The following is a 17746-nucleotide window of genomic DNA, read 5'->3' on the forward strand; positions in this document are numbered from 1 at the left end:
GGGATCACGTAGGCTTGCCCAATCAATAAAAGGGAATCCCCATTCATACTTATGGGGAGTTCCATTTGTACGGAATCCCCAGAAGTATGAATGGGAATCACTTAAAAAATACACGAATACATTAAATAAATATATAAATAAATAAATAAAATAAATAAAATAAATAAATGACATTTAAAATTCATTAAAATGCCATTTAATTCAATATTTTAAACAAAAATGTAATTTTTTGGAAAAAGATTATAGGCTGGAATTTGATCACCGTTTCTGCCCGGGTTTCTCGGCGGTATTCCTGTTTTTTTGCTTGAAAACCGCAAGTTTCGTCAAAGTGTTCCGCCGGCAGTTTTGAAATACCGCTGGGGAGCAGACCGCCGGCGTGGAAGACTGAAAATCGCCACCGCCCGAGTTTGGTGTTGGCGGTGTTCCGTAGCTGAGGGAAAAAATACTGCCCACGAGAAACCAGCCAGAGCAGCCCTTTGATCAGCGGTAGGCAAGAAACCCTGCAAAAAAAGTAAAAGTTCTTTTTTAAATCCTTTGGCAGCGATTTAGTGCAGAAAAGTCCTGTGAATGTTTTCCAATGTTTCTTTGGAAAAAGTATGTGTGTGTGTTTTCCCCCCCTCCCTAGGCCCAACTTGCAGCCTCGGACTAAATTTTGAGTAAATACTACCCAATTTGACCAGGATCGCGTTTTCCGCCGAGAATCCGCGTGCAAGAACAATTTTTCCCACTGAGCGGAATGTTTTCAATTTTTCGATTAATTTTCCACGGGCCTTGAGTAATCTTCGCAGTTTTTTGGCGGCAATCCGGCAGTGACGGTTTTTGATCAAATTCTAGCCCTATATGTTTTAACATGGCTTAAAATAAACTTACCTTATTGAACAGGGTTTGTAAATGTATAAATGATTAAAAAAAAATTAACTTTTATAATGGTAAAAGTGGGCATTATTCCCGCTTTTCCCAGCGTAAGAATTTCAAGGGCATTCACTGGGCAGAAACATAGGGCCCAAGTTTCCACCCAAAAAAAAAAACGGGCGCCCCTCTGAGCTGGGCGCCTGTTTTTCGCGCCTAAAAAAAACCTCCCGATCTCGAGCGCTTTGCAGCTCGTCTGCCTGGCGCAGCGCCCAGGGGGGCAGAGCCTACACTCGCGCCGATTTTGTAAGTGGGAGGGGGCGGGTACTATTTAAATTAGTTTTTTTCTTGCCGGCAACGCTGCGCGTGCGCGTTGGAGCGTTCGCGCAGGCGCAGTGTGAAAAAAACATTGGCACTCAGCCATTTTTGTAGTTCTTTGTAGCTGTGCAAGAAGCCTCAGAAAGTTGAGCCAGCCGTTTCCCGACGACCTCCCCCTTTTGCCGTCAGGAAATGGCTCCTCAATTTTTGAGGTTTCCTGCAGCCTTCTCTCTTTCCCCCCCCCCCCCAAAGCGTTCGGTCGGCTCTCTCTCTCCCCCCCCCCCCCCGCGTTCAGTCGGCTCCCCCCACCGCGTTCGGTCGGCTCCCCCCCTCCCCCCACCGCGTTCGGTCGGCTCCCTCCTCCCCTCCCTCCCTCCCGCCCGCGTTCGGTAACGGCTGCCTCGTTTTGTGACGCTTGCTGCAGCATTCTTCCTGGCTGAAGCACTTTCACACAGGTAGGAAGATGGTTTATTTAATCTTTTCTTTGCTTATAAATGTTTATTCAGGTTGGATTTATTTGTATAATAATTGTATATGTATAAATAAGGATTTATTGTAGAATTTAATGTGTTCCCCCTCCCCCCCCCACCCCACCTCATTCTGGACGCCTGATTTGTAATCTGCGCCTGATTTTTTAAATGTGTAGAACAGGTTTTTTCAGTTCTACAAAAATCTTCACTTGCTCCATTCTACTTTAGTTTGGAGTACATTTTCACTGTGGCAACTTTCAAATCAGGCGTCAGTGGCCGGACACGCCCCCTTTTGAAGAAAAAATTCTGTTCCAAACTAGAACTGTTCTACCTGACTAGAACTGCAGAAAAAAAAAATGTGGAGAATTGCGATTTCTAAGATAGTCCGTTCTGCATCAGTTGCTCCTAAAAATCAGGCGCAAATCATGTGGAAACTTGGGCCCATAGAAACAGAAAATAGGTGCAGGAGTAGGCCATTCGGCCCTTCAAGCCTGCACCACCATTCAATAAGATCATGGCTGATCATTCACCTCAGTACCCCTTTCCTGCTTTCGCTCCATACCCCTTGATCCCTTTAGCCCGTAAGGGTCATATCTAACTCCCTCTTGAATGTATCCAACGAACTGGCATCAATAACTCTGCGGTAGAGAATTCCACAGGTTAACAACTCTCTGAGTGAAGAAGTTTCTCCTCATCTCGGTCCTAAATGGCTTACCCCTTATCCTTAGACTGTGACCCCTGGTTCTGGACTTCCCCAACATCGGGAACATTCTTCCAGCATCTATCGGTGTCCAGTCCCGTCAGTATTATATATGTTTCTATGAGATCCCCGCTCATCCTTCTAAACCTCAATATATAAAGGCGCAGTTGATCCAGTCTCTCCTCATATGTCAGTCCTGCCATCCCAGGAATCAGCCTGGTGAACCTTCGCTGCACTCCCTCAATAGCAAGAACGTCCTTCCTCAGATAGCCCAACTCTCCGCCTGAAAATGCCCTTTTCTTTCAAATTTGTACAATCTGCTAAGAGGATTCTTGACAGACCGCTCGTTCCGGGTTTCAGTGCATGTGCAATACATGCCTAAACCGGAACTTGCGAGTCCCCTACGGGTGTGTGCGCACCTTGCACGCACCTGTAAGGGGCGCAAATTCAGCCCCAAAGAAATAGAAAAAAAGTCCAGAGGATGAGCCATCAAATGTAGTGCAATTGGAGATATTTGAGGGAAAAACTAGATAGCTGTGTAATAGTTTGGGCCCTGAAATTGATCATGTCCTGCTGCCGGCCGATTCTCGGTGGTATTTGGACAGCCCTTCATTTTTTACAGCCCGCTGCCACTGCGATACGCCAGCGTGAATTTCATGGAAATGTAGCAGGCGGGAGCGAGGTGTAGCATGCGGTGCAGGCCATTAGATTCAGCAAAGATCGGAGAGAGTTCTGCGCATTTTCAAAATGGCGTCCGTACCTTCCGCTTAAGATCGGCTAAGATCAGGTAAGATCTTACTTTTCAGGACAGTATTTAGGGTGGGCAGTAAATTGATCTTAGTAATCAAATTTGCGTTTTTGAGGCCTTCTCCGATGGGCGGGCAGTGTGGACTACCGCCGGTGGTAAATATCTGATGAATTTACCGTCGGTGGGATTGTGGACAGTAAGTGATTTTTAAAAATTAAATTTGCATTTCTGGGCGGTGATATGATGCATTTTGGGCCCTTGGAAGTTTATACTACCAGAAGTTTACACTACCAGTCTATGCCAAAGGCTTTAGGGATGTTCAAGACAGTGGCTGATGATTCACCAAAAATTGTTCCAAGGTCAGGGCTTCAAAAGCATACAACAGATAACTATTACCAGTAGAACAGCCATACTGTTGATCATAGAAATTGCTAGACGAAAAAGGACCAAGGTCCAATTCAGAAAAGCACAACGACTGGAAATGTTAACTCTGCTTCTCTCTTCACAGATTCTGCCTGACCTGCTGAGTATTTCCAGCATTTTTAGTTTTTAATTTCAGATTTCCAGGATCTGCAGTATTTCGCTTTTGTGCCAAGGCCCATCTAGTTTTCCTTCTACCATCCTGGTAGTCGTAAGAAACAATAATAATGGGAGTTGTTGACTAATCATAGCAATTAATCTAAAAGGAACCTAGAAATGACAAGGAAAAAAACCCACCGATAGATTAGGTCGGAACTTTCAAGTTAATGGATAATTAAAGTTAACACCTGCTTTCGTTACAAAATAAAACACCAATTAAATACCAAAAATACATTGTGCAAATATGAAAAGCACAAAAACTCTAACCAGGAACAATCCTCCAAATTTTAAAAAGACCTACATCATTTCAGTGCACTTTTTAGTAATGATACAACAGTTGGAACAGCTTTGACTGAGGTACAAAAACATTTTTTTTTTAAAAAGATAAAAATTCAGTTAATTTATAACATTGTAATAAATAGAAAGGTTCAAAGAATCTATGTAGGGTAGTGCATTTACCTTGTTTCATCTTTAAAAGTAGTTACTTTGCTATGGAAACAATGAAAACAATAATGATAAATCGCAGAAACTTAACCACCATGCAAAAATCAAATACCTTTCAGTGAATTGGTCTGCTCTTAGTCTTCAGTTAACCAACTGCTCAAGCTTTACTCTGAGTTGAGGAAATCATTAAAATCTCTTAAATTGCCTTATTGCATTATAATTCACTGAGTTCACCATTATCTCTCGTAAATGAAATGTAAAACAATAGATTATTTAATTCACAGTACCCTTCCCAGAATGTTTTAAAAATCATGTCATAACACCACTGCAGTCCTTAAAAAGGAAACCAACACGGTGGTCACATTTAAGAGCAAGTCAGTGGTGCTACGATTATCATGTCAGATGACACTTATAAATGAGAGTTTAATTTGCATTTAATTAAAAACAAACTCAAGTGACTACTCAGTGTAAAGTAATTTTTTTCCTCGACATGGTAACATTGTAAGAACATAAGAAATAGGAACAGGAGTAAGCCATACGGCTCCTTGAGCCTGCTCCACCATTTAATACGATCATGGCTGATCCGATCATGGACTCAGCTCCACTTCCCCACCCATTCCTCATAACCCCTTATCGGTTAAGAAACTGTCTATTTCTGTCTTAAATGTATTCAATGTCCCAGCTTCCACAGATTTACAACCCTCAGACGAAAGTCCTCCTCGTCTCAGTTTTAAATGGGCGGCCGCTTATTCTAAGATTATGCCCCCGAGTTCGAGTCTCCCCTATCAGTGGAAACATCCTCTCTGCATCCACCCAGTCAAGCCCCCTCATAATCTTATATGTTTCGATAAGATCACCTCTCATTCTTCTGAATTCCAATGAATAGAGGCCCAACCTACTCAACCTTTCCTCATAAGTCAACCCCCCCATCCCCAGAATCAACCTAGTAAACCTTCTCTGAACTGCCTCCAAAGCAAGTATATCCTTTCGTAAAAATGGAAACCAAAACTATACACAGTATTCCAGGTGTTTCCTCGCCAATACCCTGTATAGCTGTAGCAAGACTTCCCCCCCTTTTATACTCCATCCTCTTTGCAATAAAGGCCAAGATACCATTTGTCTTCCTGATCACTTGCTGTACCTGCATATTAACCTTGTGTTTCATGCACAAGTACCCCCAGGTCCTGCTGCACTGCAGCACTTTGCAATTTTTCTCCATTGAAATAATAGCTTGCTCTTTGATTTTTTTTTCTGCCAAAGTGCATAACCTCAGACTTTCCAACGTTATACTCCCATCTGCCAAATTTTTGCTCACTCACTTGGCCTATGTCTTTTTGCAGATTTCCTCACACATTGCTTTTCTTCCCATCTTTGTATCATCAGTCCCTTCTTCCAAGTCGTTAATAGATTGTAAATAGTTGGGGTCCCAGCACCGATCCCTGCGGCACCCCACTAGTTACTGATTGCCAACCCGAGAATTAACCATTTATTCTGACTCTGTTTTCTGTTAGTTAGCCAATCCTCTATCCATGCTAATAACTTTTATCTTACATTGTTAAGTACTGCATACAAGACTGGAAATTTAAATCACGATTTGTAGTTTAAAAGAATGGTCTTAAAAATATGAGTCATTGGTGAATAGTACCACAGTACACGCTTAGAGCACGCACAAACCTACTCTTGGTCCCATCCCACTGCCCTGTGTATCCTGTAAGCTCCAGCTCTCTTACCGCTTATCTATAGACAATGTCGGCAGTGCATGCATAAAAATCATGTTTCCCACACTGGAGTTGTGACCTATTGATCTGGAGGGGGCGGGGAGGGGGGGGGTAATAGTGCTTGTATATGGGCATGTTATCTTTCCAAAGTTTGTGTTGGAAAATAAGGGAATTTTCATAGGTTGATTGTCTTATATGCATATTCACATTGTCTCAAGTGTTTTAAATATGCAGAATTAGTACATCTCTGAATTGTCCTGAACATTGGAGAATTTGAGAACATAAATGTGTTTCCTTTGATTTACTTTCTATTTCAGTTATAAAGCACTTTATACTCCGTTATAAACCAAATCCCTCAAATAAACTTTACTTTTTACATTTGGTGCCAATGATAAATACAAGCAGTATTGAACCAGTCAATACTGCTAAATGTAGGGTTTTGTTCCTCTTTATCCTGTTCCATGAGTTAGAAAGACTACTGCAAAGTACTGAGGCAGTGTAACTTGATCTAAAGGAGTCTACATCAGAACTGGAATCAGGTCAGAAGTTGATTCATCTTCATCCCGAAAGTTCTGGAGGTACTGAAGAAAAATCAGGAATGCCAATCATGCTGCAACCAAAACTTAAAATGACTACCGTAGTGGCATGTGCCACAACTCCAACTTAGCAAAAAGCAGACAGAAAAGGTTGCACTACATTCTTATAGTGTAAACAGACATGCAACACAGCTCCAATAATAAGCAAACTTGAGACTTGTTCTCAGTGGAAAGCTGTGAGCCATTCAAATCAAAGAAACAGGTTTGTACAAAATCAGTAGGAACCATTTTTAATCAGAATTGGTCCAAGAGAATTTTTGTTACCATCAACACCACATGACAAGCTTCTACAATTAGACAATTAAACAAAATTGGAACATTTGTTACCAGATGTTGACTGCACTAGAAATCAACTGACCTGAACGCAGAATTATCACCATATCTTGCATAGCCACACTAGTGGGTGAATATCCCTATGGCGGACAGAGTAATTAAAACAATTCCCGTTCAAAAAAAGAAACTGTCTTTAAAGTGCAACCAATAAGTAAAAGAAAAATATAAATTGATTTTAATGACTGACACTGAAGCTGACCAAACAAAAGTAAAGGATCGGCAGACAGAAGTACATAGAAAGCTTGTCTACCAATCAGTTGGGAAGAAGGAGTTCCGCTCCTGAGTGAGAAGACTTCCCCAGGTTAGTGCGCAAAGTACTGTGGGAATTGCAGTTTCCTTGTGACGGGTTGTCACGCGTAACGAGAGAACGTGTCGTCACATAACTACAATTCCCAGAATACGTCACGAACGTTGCGCCTGCGCGTTGACGTACATCCATCTCATCCTCTTCCCTGACAGCCTTAAGTAAATGCAACTCAAGTCGGCTTCGTAGCAGAGTTAGTCAGGTTTTACACTCACTTGGGGGAGGGGAAAAGGGAGTGCTCAGTTCCCTGCTTCCACCGCCGCCACGAATCCGTCGAAATTCACCACTACGTACTTATTACGTTACCGTTCCTCACCTTCAACCGATCAACAAGACGAAAAAGCAATCTGCTCAGCGCTTTTTAAGGGGGACATAGCAGAAAAACTGCGTCATACCTTTGTTCCGCGAGACACGAAAAATCTAGATGAAATAAAAATGGGGGAAAAGAGAATACACAACGCCAGATGTAAACAAAAACAAATGAGCTTACGTGCTCGGCCACTAGTGCGGACATTGGGATGGCGAGCTTATGCGTGTGTGTGTGTGTGTGTGAGCAATCAGGGCAGCAGTGGCCGGAGGGGTGGGCCAGGGACCGGAGCTACCGAGTCCATACTTACTGACTGCATCCGCGTGCATTTTCAATGCAGTGATAGTTCAGAACGCCGCTGGACAACCGCTCCGCTCGTGCCGGTAAAGCCAGCCAGTAACAACGGAAGTCCCGCCCCCACGCCGCGCCGATTGGCTGTCCGTGCCGTCCGCGTTACGTAATTTTCAGTGCAGCGTTCGATTCGCTGGTGGAATGCCAATCAAAAGACGGTTTAGAATCAGTGGCTCACCGAGCGCCGGCAGTGGGGCTCCTCCTTCAACTTCAGCTGTGTAGCGCAGAGGGTATCACTTCAGGTTATTTATTATCGTTCGTTGCGATGTACTCTTTAATAGAAGCACATACTCCTTGTATGAACGATATTGGCAGTGTCTTTGTGTCACTTTGTTTTCCGGGGCTAACTTTTACTTTTTTTTCTAATTAAACCACACCCTCGTCGTTGCAGTAAATAATAGGAATAAGCTCCTATCCTAGCAACAGAAATCTGTGGACCAATCAGAGTGTCGGTGAGGGGCTTGCCGCAGTGGCTGTTGGGGGAGGGGATGGCCGGGGTGAAGGAGGGGTCTGGATTGTGCCGTTGAGGTCAGGGATATGGTTACACTTTCTGCATAAGTCTGGATTCAGATTTTCTCTGACTCAGCAATGGTTTGTCAAGTTTCACTCATTAGAAATGGCAATCACTCTGGTTCAAATTCTTGCCACTCTTTAAAATGCACATAATTCAATTTTGTACAAATCAATTTGCAAACGGTCTCACGGTTATGAGTGTACACCACTGCAAGTATGCAACCACATATGTAGTAGGTGGGAATTATGTCAACTATATTGGAAGCAAGATAGCGTATAGTTTCTGGCAGTCATACTTTAAATAAAGAGGTTATTCATCTAGGGAAAAAAAACAAGATGTTGGAAGCATTCCCTCATACAGTGCCTGTGGAGGGTGATACAGTATGTAAATATTCTCGCGTCTAATGAGATGTACAAAAGTCTAAACAGATTATTCCAATCAATTTCAATTTAAAATTGTAATATTGGCTGCTTCTTTGTGTCTTGTATAAAACTACCCTCATTATTTTTGAAGACTATTGCTACATAATGTTTATTTTTATTAATTCAAGGGCATCACTGGCAAGGCCAGTATTTATTGCCCCTCCCTAGTTTCTCTTGAAAGATGATAATGATCCACATTCTGAACCACTGCTGTTCGTGTGGTGAAGGTACTCCCACAGTACTATTACGTAGCGAGTTCGAGGATTTTGACCCGGTGACAATGAAGGAATGGCAATATATTTCCAAGTCGGGATGGTGTGTGACTTGGTGCTGTTCCCATGTACCTGCTGCCCTTTTCCATCTTGGTGGTAAAGGTCATGGGTTTGGGAGATACTGTCGAAGAAGTCTTGGCGAGTTGCTGCAGTGCATCTTGTAAATAGTAAATATTGCAGCCATGGTGCGCCGGTGGTGGAGGGGGTGAATGTTTAAGGTGGTAGATGGAGGTCCACTCAAGCAGGCTGTTTTGTGCTGGATGGTGTTGAGTTTCTTGAGTGTTGTTGGAGCTGCAGGCAAGTGGAGAATATTCCTTCACACTCTTGACTTGTGCCTTGTAGATGCCGGAAAGGCTTTGGGGAATCGGAAGGTGAGTCACTCACCGCAGCTTATGTGGCCGGTCCAGTTAAGTTTCTGGTCAATGGTGACCCCCCAAGATGTTGATAGTGGGGAATTCGACGATGGTAATGCCGTTGAATGTCATGGGGAGATGGCGCGATTGTTACTTGCTACTTATCAGCTCAAGTCTGAATGTTGTCCAGTTCTTGCTGCATGAGATCACGGACTGCTTCATTATCTGAGTAGTTGCGAATGGAACTGAACACCGTGCAGTCATCAGGGAACATCCCCACTACTTATATGATTGAGGGAAGGTCATTGATGAAGCAGCTGAAGATGGTTGAGCCTAGGATACTGCCCTGAGAACTCTCACCTCACCTTTGGAATTCAGTTCTTTTGTCCAAAGCTGTAATGAGGCCTGGAGCCGAGTGGTCCTGGTGGAACCCAAACTGAGCATCGGTGAACAAGTTATTGATGAGTAAGTGCCACTCGATAGCACTGTCAACGACCCCTTCCATCACTTTGCTGATGATTGAGAGTAGACTGATGGGGTGCTAATTGGTCAGATTAGATTTCTCTTGCTTTTTGTAGATTGGACATACCATGGCAATTTCCCATTTTGTTGGGTAGATGCCAGTGTTGTAGCTGTACTAGAACAGCTTGGCTAGAGTCGTGCCTAGTTCTGGAGCACATGTCTTTAGTACTACAGCCGAGATGTTGTCTGGGCCCATAGCCTTTGCTGTACCAGTATGCTCAATCCTTTCTTGATATGATGTGGACTAAATCGAATTGGCTGAAGACTGGCTTCTGTGATGGTGGGAACCTCAGGAGGAGGCTGAAATGAATCATCCACTCCGCACTCTGGCTGAAGATGGTTGTAAATGCTCAACCTTATCTTTTGCACTTGTGTGCTAGGCTCAGTTATCATTGAGGATGCGGATGTTCATCGAGCCTTCTCATCCATTAGTTGTTTAATTGTCCACCACAATTCATGAGTGGATGTGGCAGAACTTCAGAGCTTTGATCTGATCTGTTGGTTCTGGGATTGCTTAGCTCTGTCTATAGCATGCTGCCTCTGCTGTTTAACATGCATATAGTCTGCCTTGCAGCTTTCCCAGGTTGGCACCTCATTTTTAGGTATGCCTGGTGCTGCTCCTGGCATGCTCTTCTACATTCTTCACTAAACCAGGGTTGGTCACCTGGTTTGCCTGTAATGGTAGATCGAGGGATACACCGGGCCACAAGGTTACAGATTGTGGTGGAATACACTTGTGCTGATGTTTAGTACTAGACATTGCAAAGCCTTCAATAGAGTCTGACCTCCAAAACTGTGAGCATTTCATCAAACTTATGTTTTGCGATATTTAGTTTCCTCCTAAATTGCTCCCTCTATGCTTTAGATAATCATTCCTTGACAGTCCAGTTTCTTTGTCTTTCAGGGTTTGCTCTTTCTCTGTCCCCTTCCCTTCTTCATATCAATGATCTCATCCATTTATCATACAACATTATACTTTCTTGCTGATGAAGGGTCTATACCCAAATTGTTAACACGTCTTTTCTGTTTACTAATGCTGATGGACGTGCTCAAATTTTTGATTTTTCTTTCTCTCCCATTTGTTTGATGTGAATGGTATTCTACTAATTTCCTTCAGGTAGCTTCTTAAACTACAGTGGCTCAGTCGCTAAATCTTGATCTTCATGCTAATAGCTGAGGCAATAACAATCTTGTTTCTTACAAATTTGCAGATCGTGAACAACTCCTGTTCATGAGAGCAGAGGATAATCACAGATCAAGAAGGTCATTTGGCCCATTTAGGTTCAGATGGAAAGACTGTAAAGTCCACTCATTGCAGCATCCAATTGCTTCTTAAATGTTTTCAGGGTTTTCAACTGCACGACTTTTATCCGGAGTCCATCACGTATTAATTGTGTGAAAAGTTTCGATATTAATTCCAAATGTATCTTTTACTAGTTTAAACTTATTATATCCTTGCAATTTAATGTAAATTAGCTTTCCAGATTTACCTTTTCAATACTGTTAACTAAGATCACCATTGTTGCCTCCTTTCCAGGCTGAAATGCCCAAGTTTCTCCAGTCTTCCCTCATGACTCAGACCTTTGATGCTGGGGATTACCTTTTGTGGTTCTTGTTTGCATTGTCTCCAATGCTTCAACATCTTCCCTGTATCTTGATGATCAAAACTGGACATTAGATTTGCAGTCTAACCAGTGCACTATACAGTTCAATCACTACTCCTCCTGACTTGTATTCTGCTGTTTTAGCTATGTGGTTCAAGATTTGTTGGCTTTGTTGATTCCTACTTTGATTAGGGTAATTTCAGTACTGTGGCAGGGGCGGAAACCTGATTGGAGAGATTCATACGTGGAATTGTGGGAAAGACATTCAAGGATTTTGGAGAGGAAAGGGAGGTTAGAGATGGATTTTTGAGGAGAGGGTGATATTGAAGGAAAAAAATAGCAGTGAAAAACATGTAGAAAATGTATTGGAGCAATTTGATTGCTTCCAATTCTACTTTGTTTTATTTGAAGATTGTAGCTACTGAGTTGTGATTTGTTGAATATAAAATTTGAGCAAGTCAAAAAGCATGGCACCAAAATGGGACATGCCCTTATCTTGTGTTTTATATTCCTGTGGTGTTACTTATGGGCAGTCAGAACCTACAGGTTTTCTTTTACCTGTCTGTCATTTTTGTGTTTGAAGGAAAAAAAGCAAGAGGTGTGAATCAAAGCAGTAGGAGGGCCCAAAAGAAAGGGGAGGTGGGAACAAATTGTGCATCAAATTGAGATGGGTAAATTTGAAATGAAGGAGGGATTTGTATTTGAAACTGAAATGGTACATTTGAGATGAAATCAAAGAAAAAGATTAAATTTAAATATTATGGACTGGACTTTCATAAATATAGTTAGGGAACAGTTCTCTCATCGGATTGGTCCATATGACCAATAATGCTACTTCATTTAAACAGACATAAGCAATACTCAATTTTGTAAAATAATATAGAAGTAGAATAACCACATTGAAAGCAGGACAAAAGTGTAAATGTTGCAATGAAATACTCATTTTGGTATCAAATTTCAAATAACTTTATTAAAAGGCATAACAGATTGTAGAAATGTTGGTACACAAGGCTTTTCAGCCTAACACATTTAGGCTGATGTTAGTACCCCACTAAAACTATTGACTTTAAACCACTTCCCTGCTCTTTCCCATTATCTTTTAACATTTTTCTTTGTTTATCTAATTTCCTCTTAAATGTCACATTTACTTTACTTCAATAGCCACTTACATTAATGGATCCTATAATAGCCCTTTGCTTCAAAAACATCCTTCTAATCTCATTTTATTCTAGTACTAATTTTGACTTTACATCCCTTACTACCAACTCTCAACAGTGGAACTAATCTTTCACTATTTACTTGCTCAACATTTTGAACACTTAGACACCTTCAGTGAATGCATCCCCAATTATTTACTTCCCTGGCATAATTCTCGTGAATCTACATTGCACTTTTTTCTTGGTTCCAATATCCTTTCTATAATGAGGTGTGCAAAACTGCTCCCTGTACTCCAACCGTGGCTAAGCAATCTCTTGTATTTGTATACAATATTTCTATGTATAAAACTCCCAATCCTATTGGCCTTTTTTCTACCTACAATCGTACTTTTAAAGGTCAGCGTGATCATTCTCTAGATCTCCATTTTTCTACCTGATTACGAACGTAACCTGTTTATGAATATAATATTTCCATTGTTATTTATCCAAAACTAACTACTTGTAGTTATAACAGAACTGCATACCTGTTTGAAAATAACTAGTTTGCGATTTTGTTATGCAACACCACAGAGGAACTCTTTCCTCCCCCCCCCCCCCCCCCCCCCATTATCAGTTTTGTTATAAATGAAATATTAATTGTATCATTCAGCTAGGCAGCACTGTCTTCTTTTATTTGCATCTTGCAAAAACTTTTCTACAAATATAACATACCACCTTTGGGAATCTACACGAAGTGCATCATAAGTGACATATTGTTGAGAGGGTTTTCTATGGGTTCTCCAACAAGAGAATAAACGGGTCTTTTTCGGGGTGGCAGGCAGTGACTAGTGGGGTACCACAGGGATTAGTGTTTCGGCCCCAGCTATTCATGTCACACACACACACACACACACACCAAATGTAACGACACAAAACTAGGTGGGGTTGTGAGGAGGATGCAAAGAGATGCTGCAAGGTAATTTAGATGGGTTGAGTGAGTGGGCAAACACATGACAGATGCAGTATAAAGTGGATAAATGTGAAGTTATCCACTTTGGTAGGAAAAACATAAAGACAGCGTATTATTTAAATGGTGATGGCTTGGGAAGTGTCGATGTACAGAGGGATCTGGGTGTCCTTGTACACCAGTCATTGAAAGCAAACATGCAGGTGCAGCAAGCAGTTAAGAAGACAAATGGTATGTTGGCCTTCATAAGAACATAAGAATTAGGAACAGGAGTAGGCCATCTAGCCTCTCGAGCCTGCTCCGCCATTCAACAAGATCATGACTGATCTGGCCGTGGACTCAGCTCCACTTACCCGCCTGCTCCCCATAACCCTTAATTCCCTTATTGGTTAAAAATCTATCTATCTGTGATTTGAATACATTCAATGAGCTAGCCTCAACTGCTTCCTTGGGCAGAAAATTCCACAGATTCACAACCCTCTGGGAGAAGAAATTCCTTCTCGACTTCATTGCAAGATGATTTGAGTACAGGAGCAAGGATGTCTTACTACAGTTATACAGGGCCTTGGTGATACTGCACCTGGAGTATTGTGTGCAGTTTTGGTCTCCTTACCTAAGAAAGGATATACTTGCCATTGAGGGAGTGCAGCAAAGGTTCACCAGACTGATTCCTGGGATGGCAGGACTGTCATATAAGGAGAGATTGGGTTCACTAGTGTTTAGAAGAATAAGGGGGGATCTCATTGAAAGGTATCAAATTCTGACTGGGTTGGACAGACTGGATGTGGGGAGGATGTTTTTTCCTGGCTGGGAAGTCTAGATCAAGGAGTCACAGTCTCAGGATGCGGGGTAGGAAATTTAGGACCGAGATGAGGAGACCTTTTTTCACTGAGGGTGGTGAACCTGTGGAATTCTCTACCACAGAAGGCTTTGGAGGCCAAGTCACTAAATATATTTAAGAGGGAGATCGATAGATTTCTAGAAACAAAAGCATCAAGGGGTATGGGGAAAAAGCGAGAATATGGTGTTGAGGTAGAGGATCAACCATGATCATATTGAATGGCGGTGCAGACGCGAAGGACCGAATGGCTGCCTGCTGCTCCTATTTTCTATGTTTCTATGGGCTCAATTTTCCCCTAAGCATTTTTTTGGCGTACTTGAAGAGTTACGCCCAATTTTTTGGGGCCCAAGTACGTTAAAAAAAAAATGCTGTATGTTTCCCCGTTGCATCTCTTCATTTTGGAGTGGCCTAACCCGACCTTTAGTTTCGGGGGTGGAGCCTTGATCTGCGCCAAAAAGATCGGGCCGCCATGGTAACCAGAGACACAATGCGAGCTGAAGCATACAGCTAGCTCCCAACACATTAAAAGAATTGAAAAACACATAGCACCAACTTACCTCCAACCCTGCCTGAAGGCTGTCCGGTCTTCTCCGTCGCCAATTCGGCTCTCTCTGTCTACTGTGTGAGAGAACTGGGGACCGAGAATGGGACTGGACTGTGTGGGTGAACCGGGGACCGAGAATGGGATCGGACTGTGTGTGTGCATGAACCGGGGACCGAGAATGGGACCGGACTGTGTGTGTGCATAAACCGGGGACCGAGAATGGGACCGGACTGTGTGTGTGCATGAACCGGGGACCGAGAATGGGACTGGACTGTGTGTGTGCATGAACCGGGGACCGAGAATGGGACCGGACTGTGTGTGCATAAACCGGGGACTGAGAATGGGACCGGACAGCCTTCGGGCTGGATTGGAGGTAAGTTGCTGCTATGTGTTTTTCAATTCTTTCAGTGTGTCTGGGCATCTGCTGCGCCGATTTCCTTAACTCTAGGGAAGGTTTTTCAGGACAGGCCACATACGCTGGCCTAATCAGAATTGGAGTAACTCTCAGCTGGCCAAACTTCCCTAAATGGCCAGAAGTGGCGTAGGTGGCTGCCTATGCCCGATTTGGCTGAAATAAAAGGTGACTCAAAACATTCGTAACTAACTGAATTACACTGGTGCAAATTGATTGGGGAAACTGGGGATTTTTAAGTTAGGCCAGAAAAAGCAGCCTGCTCCAAAAAAAACGGTGCAAATACTGGGGAAAATTGAACCCTATGTTTCTAAGACAAAGACGCGACAAGCAATGCATGTTATATTAGAATTCTGGGTAAATCCATTAGAGTTACAGCAGGGCTTTTGTTTTAAGGTATTTAGAAGGCAACATAGCCTAGTGAAAGTAAAAAAATAGGTTATCTTTAGCTGTCTTTTTAAAGTATAGTTATATTTATTTATTTTCTTCTGTATTTCTCGGTCATCCTTAACCAAAAGGTCAAACAGACACCCTATTCCTAGCCTACTGTCAATACTGCTTTTAAACCAGTCATTGAATCAAGAACAAGTGTCAGATGCCTTGAAATAAGTTGTCTGTTCACTATGCCAACTCGGAAATGGAATTGTATAATCTTAAGAATGGGGACAAAATTATAATTTACTTGGAGTTTTGTTATCCACAGTTTTTTAAAATCATTTTTACCCCTTTAGGGATCCCTTCACTAAGTTCATCAGCTGCAGGAATCGGGCTTGCCTAATGCTCAATGAACAGTAGGTATAATTGAAGGGAGTTGAGCTAAATAATGATTTCTCTGCAGCAAAGCCCAATCCTGTTTTCACCCAATGTATTCATGTATTCATGTAGTCACTTCCATCCAGGATGTAAGGGTGGCCAGATCAGGACCAGGAACCATTGATGTAATTTATGACTACTGTATTGTATTTAAAGATTGTTTCACCATCATTCAAAACCAATTAAGTCTGCATTCACTTTGCATTATAGCATTTGTTTTATATGTAGCATGAACATCAGATTAGAGTGAAGTTTGCTTTTTGTAAGGTGAATAGATTTCCAAGCAAAGTAATTGACGTGTCAATTAATGCCAAAAAGGTTGGTTGAATATCTCATTAGAAACAGATTTGAGGGTTATAAGAATAAGTACAGATAGAGACAATTGAAAGTTGTGTGGAACATATTGGTTTCTAAATTACTGGGACCCTGAAAAAGTCATGCCAAAGAAAGCAAGGATCAATAATGTAGATTGTAAGGTTATCTCGCTGTTCTGCAGTTTTGCACAATTTAGTAATAGATGATGTTGAGTCTATGATAAAACTGAATGGCCTTTTCTTGGTATGTGTTTTCTAATGTGCTTGCCACCATTCATTACCATCCTTAATAAACAGTATTACAACTTTCCTTATATACTGTAATACTCCCGATATGCCTTTCAAATATGATGTATACAAGCATATTACTATTAGTGCAATCATATATACATTTTAACTTTCTTCTTTTTTATTATGCTGGAGGAAGTACTTTGGTGTGTTCATGTGAAAGTGGTGAATGTGTTCGGTGTTGTGTCCAATCATAAAGGATCCGAATCTAGGAAGGAAAATATAATTATTAACAAAATAGTGTCTCAGAAACAAGAGAAACAATGAATAAACAGTATGTCCCAACTTGTTTCACAGTAAATTTGAAGTGGAGCCACTGCTCTAATGTAGGGAAACATGGTAGCCAATTTGCACACAGAAAGATCCTACAAATAACAATGAGATAAATGACCAGATAATCTGTCTGTGATGTTATAGATATTGGCCAAGACATAAAGAAAGACCTTTCATTACCACCGGACGTCTCTAAGCCAATTAAGTACTTTTGGAGTGTAGCCACTGTTGTAATGTGGGAAATAATGGGGAAAACTCTACTGCTTATCTTCAAATAGTGCATGGGATCTTTTATATTTTACCTGAAAGAGCAGTGTAACATCATATTCGAAAGATGGCACCTCTAACATTGCAGCACTCTCAGTACTGCCAGCCTACATAATACATAGTATTTACAGCACAGAAACGGGGCTTATGGACAAACAGGTCCATACCGGTGTTTATGCTCCATATAAGCCTCCTCCCATCCTTCATCTAATCCCATCAACATATCCTATTCCTTTTTCCATCATGTGCTAATTGTCATATCTAGCTTCCCCTGAAATACATCTATGTTAGTCGCCTCAGGTACTCCTTCTGGTAGGGATTCCACATTCTAACTACTCCTGGGTAAAGAAGTTTCTCATGAATTCCCTATTGAATGTATTCGTGATGATCTTATATTTATGGCCCTATTTCTGGTCTCCCTCGCAAGTTGAAACATCTTCTTTATGACTACCCCATCAAACGCTTTCATAGTGGACCTGAGTCCATG

The 17746-nt window shown here is 41.8% G+C and overlaps 2 protein-coding genes across 11 annotated transcripts in view; both read right to left on the reverse strand.

Moving 5' to 3' along the window:
* The window catches only part of dcun1d4 (DCN1, defective in cullin neddylation 1, domain containing 4 (S. cerevisiae)), a 115418-nt gene extending 107645 nt beyond the window's left edge, over nucleotides 1-7773 (reverse strand). For 2 of the 9 annotated variants that reach the window (XM_070870082.1, XM_070870078.1), the window contains exons 1-2: nucleotides 7677-7762; nucleotides 4124-4153 (exon numbers count right to left, since the gene is read on the reverse strand). Coding sequence is in view for 6 of the 9 variants with exons in the window: in XM_070870078.1 (XP_070726179.1) it covers nucleotides 4124-4133 (10 nt within the window). In the remaining 3 variants the exon portion in view is untranslated. Of the gene's footprint in view, nucleotides 1-4123; nucleotides 4154-6780; nucleotides 6890-7274; nucleotides 7319-7676 lie in introns of those variants that run through there. The other 7 variants (XR_011588954.1, XR_011588953.1, XM_070870079.1 and 4 more) reach the window with 6 other exon arrangements.
* Nucleotides 7774-13155: 5382 nt separating this feature from the next.
* Nucleotides 13156-17746, reverse strand: part of LOC139241781 (PGAP2-interacting protein-like) — a 244748-nt gene continuing 240157 nt past the window's right edge. For both annotated transcript variants that reach the window (XM_070870083.1, XM_070870084.1), the window contains one exon: nucleotides 13156-16927. In XM_070870083.1, coding sequence (XP_070726184.1) covers nucleotides 16825-16927 — 103 coding nt within the window. In that variant the 3' untranslated portion in view covers nucleotides 13156-16824. The remainder of the gene's footprint in view (nucleotides 16928-17746) is intronic.

Source organism: Pristiophorus japonicus, chromosome 2 (assembly GCF_044704955.1).
Source record: "Pristiophorus japonicus isolate sPriJap1 chromosome 2, sPriJap1.hap1, whole genome shotgun sequence".
Classification (NCBI taxonomy): Eukaryota; Metazoa; Chordata; class Chondrichthyes; family Pristiophoridae; genus Pristiophorus; species Pristiophorus japonicus.